This window comes from Prunus dulcis, chromosome 2 (assembly GCF_902201215.1).
Source record: "Prunus dulcis chromosome 2, ALMONDv2, whole genome shotgun sequence".
NCBI lineage: Eukaryota > Viridiplantae > Streptophyta > Magnoliopsida > Rosales > Rosaceae > Prunus > Prunus dulcis.
In genome coordinates this window covers 1,082,469-1,089,343 of record NC_047651.1, presented here as the reverse complement: position 1 = coordinate 1,089,343, position 6,875 = coordinate 1,082,469, and the positions used below count along the sequence as shown (strand labels likewise).

At 36.7% G+C, this 6,875-nt stretch overlaps 1 protein-coding gene across 7 annotated transcripts; it reads right to left on the bottom strand.

The window, feature by feature from the left end:
- Positions 1-1,033: 1,033 nt before the first annotated feature.
- On the bottom strand, positions 1,034-4,726 carry LOC117619116 (protein DETOXIFICATION 43-like). 7 transcript variants are annotated; one of them, XM_034348967.1, is made up of 14 exons: positions 4,650-4,726; positions 4,366-4,487; positions 3,997-4,143; positions 3,706-3,825; positions 3,393-3,571; positions 2,972-3,107; positions 2,776-2,872; positions 2,537-2,637; positions 2,129-2,292; positions 1,930-2,001; positions 1,653-1,769; positions 1,456-1,551; positions 1,205-1,326; positions 1,034-1,088 (listed from the first exon to the last, which is right to left on the bottom strand). In XM_034348967.1, exons 1-14 carry the CDS (start codon positions 4,724-4,726, stop codon positions 1,034-1,036), a joined length of 1,605 nt encoding a protein of 534 aa, XP_034204858.1. The 7 variants fall into 7 exon arrangements, with proteins under 7 accessions (XP_034204858.1, XP_034204860.1, XP_034204855.1 ...); XM_034348969.1 differs by lacking the exon at positions 3,706-3,825 and having other exon boundaries at positions 3,393-3,586; positions 3,910-4,143; positions 4,366-4,472; positions 4,635-4,726; XM_034348964.1 differs by having other exon boundaries at positions 3,393-3,586; positions 3,706-4,143.
- Positions 4,727-6,875: the final 2,149 nt, after the last annotated feature.

Sequence of the window (6,875 nt, the reverse complement as noted above, 5' to 3'; positions counted from 1 at the left end):
AATTTGTAATTTCTCCCATAATTTAGGAGGTTTACTGTAATTAATCTATTAAATTATTTTTTGGTGTGCCCCTTCATTAAGTAGGTAAGAATTAGCAAGGGCGAGAGAATTAAAATATTTTTTGGTGTGTCCCTTCATTAAGTAGGTAAGCAAATGTCATAAATAAAGAATTAATTAATTATCCTTCTTTCAAAATGATTTGTAGCTAGGAAGAGGGTCCTTCCTCGTAGATATGATTCGGCTTGTCTCTCTCCCAAAATATTAGTTGGTCAAAGTAATTAAGCGGGTAAAACTTATCATGCAATGAGAGAGATAACAAGAGAGAGAATGTAGACACTACATATATGATTACTAAACACATACACACATATGCTAAACGCATGCACACTACATATATGCTATAATTTGAACTCGGGTTAGAATGGAATTAAAAACCACTAAACCATGGGTGCTGGAGTCAAACCTATCAACAATACTGCAGTTATCTATATAAGTGGTAATAACAAATGGGGCCTCAAATTTAAAAACAAGAAAACAAAAAAATTGGGGCTTCATTCAGCTGGGGCCCATGGCAGTGCATCTCCTACTCTTGTTCAGGAGAAAAACTTAGTTGCAACGGGAATAACATGCAATGCCATGTGGAAGAGTTATCACACATGTCATTAGAGCTATTGCATGAGGATCTTTCTACTGGCTCAGAGCTGTCTTTGCAAAATAACTTACATAAATGATATAGAGAGATAGGAACCATATATTTGCTTCCTTTTTTATTATTGGCAAAGCATATAGAGTACAAACTGGGGGTTGTCTCATTTCATACCCCAAATACAATGACTGCGAAGTTATAGACTATTACAATCATATGCAAACACCCAACATCCTTACAGGTAACCATGACACAAAAAGAGGAAAAATTGCAGATAGAAAGTTGAGTTTTTATGACTGCAACGAATAACAGTAACAAAAAGATGACAAGGCAAAAAATTAATCATGGGAGTGCACTGCCGTAATATTGCTGTATTACTGATGAAACCTATGGTGGTGATCGACCCTTGAGAAAGCGCCAAGGCCCTGTTCCAGTCCCCATCCTGCAAATGTAATAGTCTAGTGATGATACTAATTATGTGCCGAGTGTTGAAGAGGTTTCAAATTCGAATCTCTCCTTCGTTGATAAAAGAAACGTAAGTACATAAATGATAATTACCTCCATACACCAGCAAATGTACGCAGCGCCATATAGATGGTTAAAGCAATCCAAATTCCAATGAAACCATGGGATTTGGAGAGAAGGAACAAGGATACAATGCTTGCTATGGCCACCAGAACCTGAGAAGGAGCAGAGAATTTGATTTTGAAGAATTAGTAACACAATTTGTGAAAAGAGAATTCAGAAACATCAATCGCAAAACTTGTAATATCATTCATAGTGTGGTAAATGGTTTACAAGAGACTTGCCAAGGAGTATGCACAATACGCAAAGTCAGATGCACCAAAGTTCACACCATCAAAGACAAAAGACAGTGAATTGATCGGTTGTGTGGCTGCAACAAACTGATGGATAGAAAACAATTTAGTTTAAAGATTCTTTCATTATTCAAAAAAATATATGTATTGAGAAAGAGAAAGCTTTTAGATGAGCTGAAATTACATACCGGGAGGCCAATCCTTATAAGGTGCAAAACATTGACATCGCTAGAAAAGATTCCAGCTCCGAAGTACAAACCAATTCCGACAACAAAAGTAAGCCCCACACCAAGGATAAAGCTCATCTGCACAAATATTCTTTCACAAATTAAAATGCTGATTGTTTTCGCAAATGTGGAACGTAACGAAATTGTTAAAAAGAAATAGTAGGTTAGTTATAAAGTTCAAGTCATGAATGGTTTATAGATACATAGCCTCTGCTGCTATGTATACTAACTGAAGTACCTGTAATACCCTGGTTGCGGTAGCTATGGCCTTCTTGTAGTCTTTCTCAGCAAATGCACATGCTAGAATAGCCTAAAGAGCAGGGGACAATGACACAAAGATTGTTTGAGTAAGAAGCTTACTTACTTGCAACTAAAATAGCTGTAAAAGTCACTCGAGATGATATATGTTTAAATGGAGAAAAAGAAAAAAGAAATACCTGCCCTGCAACAGCTAACCCATCAGCAAGAAGAGATGATGTCAACCAAACCTGCAGGCAAGTCTGAAATGCAGCCATAGGAGTTGGACCTTCCCGGGCAGCCAGCGATGCTGCCAAGGTCACACAGAAGGTCACAGCAACCACTCTTGCCAACAACAGAGTACCTGTAACCAAGCATAAAGAAAAATTATACAGAAGCCAACCAAGTAAGAATTATATATGTATGTATGTAAGAATAATATAGAGAGCTGATTTTCCCACTCCTCTTTTATCCACTTACACTCCCTTTGTTAGAAAATCACCACCCATAATATAGTCACTGAATCTCCACTCCCAATTTTGGATTATTGAGGGATGGAGGTAACATTTATGCAAGTACAATAGTGATATAAGAATTGAGCTCATTACCATTCCTCAGAAACCGACCAAACTGCAAATCTTTAATACTTGGAGGTAAGAGATCAATTTTTTTGGTTAAGATTATGAAGAGTACCAGCGCCATCAAGTACCTAAAACGAATAAAAAAAATTTAATCTTAGCAAAGATGAATCAAATAACATATTAAAGTTACAAACAGCTATACTTCAATAGCAGCTGTAAATATGAAACAATAAAAATAATACCATGACAAGGGTCACACTACTCACTGAGAAAGAACATGTGCCAAAGCTGCACCTCTGATGCCCAAGCCACAGACAAAGATGAGCAGTGGATCCAAGGCAATGTTAACTCCATATCCCACAACTGCGATACGAACAAATGAAACAAATAAACCCGAGGAAATAAGAAGAATTGGTCATTACGACAGGTTTTTACTTATATACAGTAAGTTTTTTGGCCTACCAATGACATATAAAGGAGTTCTGGTATCCTTAAAACCTCGGAAGATCCCTTGCATGGCCAATGTGAGAAGAACTGCAGGTGCACCAATCGATCTAATTTTCAAGTACTTCTGTGCTGGGGCTAGCATAGGGGAATCCTGCTCCATAAGAAGAGCTGTAATTATTTCCCTCATTCCTTAATGATCTTTAAAGTGAAAAAAATGTTAATAAGTTCAGTTGATTAAGCCTGCCTTTTGGGTTAAGGGAGCTCCTAAATGTTTAATTAACTACAAAATGTATATAAAAAAACGTTTCTACATTCTAGAGATCATATGGGAGAAAGTTTGTTTCAATTTTTCTTTCTCATTGATTTGTTTCCATATCTTCAAATTGTATACATCTTCATTTGTTTATTATTAGTATAAGAAATATAAATCACTTACTGATTTCACACCCATGACACCCAGAAGAACTTTAGTTGAAAAAATGATAAATATAGCTTGCAAAAGGCCAAGTATTGTCCCAAAGATGAGTGCTGTCGATGCTGAAGCAATATGTCGCTTCTGTTTCTTGATTTTTTCCTTCTTATTGGTGCTCATAAGATCAGAAGGGAGCTTGTCAACTGTTGTTCTAGAACCTAAATCAAGAAATCACAATTACTAAATGTCACAATGATAATATTATACAAGATGTTTAGATCTGTGTTTCAATTTGCATTTCTGTCAGAGAGCTAGAGAATGAGTGAGGAAAGAGTACCATTTTCTAGTGGATCACTGTTTTTAGCAGCACCCTTCTCTGCCTTCTCAAGCTTAACATTTTCCTCTATGGCTTTGTTTGCTTCACTGCTTTCAAGTAATCCGTTGTCTGAGCTCTCACCTTTCGCCTCAGGTGCACCTTTTCCCGCCGCCACATGCTCATCATCCTCAGCAGAAGCCTCTTCCATCTTTCCATTTCCCAGACGCTTACCATTTTCTTTAGCTGTACCATTTGGTTTAGCAGCCCCTTTTTCCAAGTCATCAAGCATGTCTGCCTTTTGCAATTGCTCACCTTTTTCTGATTTCATGTTCATTTTTGCAACAGTATCTTCCTCAGCAACAAAGGAAGTTGTAATACTGACCAATGGGAATACAGTAATTCTTGAAGCTTGATTGAACAGGGCAATAGATACTCCTGCTGCTGCAAGTTCCACCGGACCTAGACAAAACCAAATTCATGTTTTTAAGTCACTCCACTTGAAACAGATATCACTCCGTATATTTCGATATCAACTAGCCAGTCAATATTGCCAAACACCATGCACAATTGTATCTTATTGTGAACATGCAGACATAAATATAAACAAAACTGTCTTAAAAATTGAAGCCTCCAAATTTAAGTGCTTCAAAAAATCAAGAAAGCAAAAGCAAGCGTACGTACCTATGTGACCTATGAATGCCGTGTCAATCAAAGAAGCGATAGGATCAGCAGCTGTAGCCAGAGCAGCAGGTAATGCAATATCTAGGATCTCCTTACCAAGAATATCCCACTTGAAAACCCGCCTGCAGTAAATCATTTCAAAGAAACAATATACTAATATTAATAATCAATGAGAAGGGAAGGCCATATCAACCTTAATTTCATACAGCAAAGGCTCCAGAGAGAGAGAGAGAGAGAGAGAGAGCGCAAAGCACTAATTAAACATTGTAAAATTGAAACTGCACCTTGCATCTTTGAAGAAAACGCCAACAGGCATCTTCCACTTGCTCACTGGTGCATGCAAATCTTGCTCCTCAGCCATGTTTAAGTTGATACTGCAAATTCAAAATGTTTATGATGTTGAAGAATATAAGTCCCGCATCGGAAAATTGACTAAATAAAATACAACATATAATGAATGGTTCCACTACTAGTATCACCGATGCCTTTTTGTAATAAAAACCGAAACCTATTAGGCTTTATAGATAGTTAAGTTGAGGACAATATCGGTGTTGCTAGTGGTGTGTGATGATTTTATCACAAACTAAGCTCAATTTAACTCATATACCAAATGAAGTACTCAAATGTTGAAGAAGCTAAAATGTGAGCGCCTGAGAATTAACGCCTAGAAGGTGACACAAAGAGACTACAACTTGAAGGGGTATTTATAGTTGCATGAGTTGGGATCGGTGATACCTTCATGAGTTATGATGTTTTGTGGACTCATTAATAAATACAAGCCTCTAACATGCTTTTTTATTTATTTTTTATTTTTTATAATAATTATTATAAAAAGTACAATCAATTGTGGGGGGGAGTTTATACAAATACTCATTAGGTGTCTGGGCGTTTCGAACCTCTAACCACATCCACATGAGTGGAGGTTGAAGAGCTCAACTAAGAGTAGTTTCACCGGGAGGCCCTAGCCAGGGGAAGAGGTCCCATAGGCCCCCAATCTGGTTTCCAGCACCTAAGTCTTGCCAGGGCAAAGAGCCGGGCTCCACCAACCCTGGTAAAGGCTTGCCTGGGATGCTGCTTGGGCAAGCTGACCTAATGTTGACGTCAGCAGCCAATTTAAATAAATAAAAAATTGAAAAAATTTCAGAATTTTTAATACCTAGCCATATTCTTCACTTCCCACACCAAAACTCTATACAAATTCATCTCCTCATATTTCATGTGAATAGTAGTTGCCCTTGTGTTGCCAACAATGGGTGGAAAACCAACAAAAAATTTGCTATGGCATGCACTATTTAGGACCATTATTCCTAAAATACCCCTTAATTATTAATTCAATCAAAATTCAAAAATCAAGCAAAAAGTTAAAAAAAGATAAACAAACCCAACAACTTCTTTCTATTTTTCTTCTTCAATCCCAATTCCGGAAAAAAAAAAAAAAAAAAAAAATCCCGAAGACACACCCCTTCAGTATGCATTAATGCATAATATCCAGCATGCCTCTTGCTTTCATTCAAAGCATGCTTCAAGCCTTCAACCCCATTTGTGTGCATTAATGCATTAATATCCTCTATTGCCTTCACTTCCTGACAACAACAAAAATCCTCTATTTCCTTGACTTGATACCGTCAAGACACTTTTGGTAGAGACAGATATAACGATTTCACATATTTGAAGCTTCATTCAATTGGTAATTGTTTATACTATAAATTACGAGATTAAGAAAAGAAAAAAACAAAATGAATGTTTCTTTTTCTCACCCAACTTTCGAGCCGCATACATATATTGAAAACCAAAGTTACAGAGAAAAAAAAGAGAGACATATATATAATGATACTTCAGAAGCTATAATTTACACATGCCCCGTTCTCAAGTTGTGCCGGGAATGAAGAAAAGTGAGAGGGAGAAGGGAGAAGGGGGACGTCCTCAAGTGGCGCCAAGAATGAACCTTACAATCTAGACAAAAATCAAGTTTGGTATGTAATTTTGCAGACTGTAAATCTGAACCTTCCAATCTAGACAATAATTGAGAAGCTGGCAAGTAACATTCCAAATGTCTTGGAAAAGGAAAACATCCAATGCTTAAAATGCCTAATCTGTGATTTTATATTCACTACCCTACAATAACCGCAGCATAGTTTATATATATAATTAGATTTCGTCATTTCAGGTGGGATACTTTTAACAAGTCAGAATCAAACAAAGTTTAGGTGAATTAGAGAGTGCATACAGGATACGTGTCTTGTGATAATTAAATGTCTCGAGAATTGAAGAACTAACTTCATATAAAACTAATATCAATATATTGACAAAATAAAAAGGAAAAAAAGACCATGTTCATAAAAAGGAGAAATGAAATAAGGAGGTTTGGGAAGAAGTGGACCATGAACTGAGCAAGCATGAAGACAAGACTTGTTTGGACAAGTTGAAGTCAGCGACCAATTTAAATACCAAAATTTTTTTGAAAAAAAGACGAAACAAAGGTTCCTGATATACAATAACCGCAGCATAAT

Coding starts and splice junctions, on each gene's coding strand:
- LOC117619116 (XM_034348964.1), bottom strand. CDS start 4,726: ATGGCTGAGGAGCAAGATTTGCATGCACCAGTGAGCAAGTGGAAGATG. Junction 1,552..1,652: donor TTATAAGGATTGGCCTCCCG/GTATGTAATTTC, acceptor TCTATCCATCAG/TTTGTTGCAGCCACACAACC. Junction 1,089..1,204: donor ACATTTGCTGGTGTATGGAG/GTAATTATCATT, acceptor TTACATTTGCAG/GATGGGGACTGGAACAGGGC.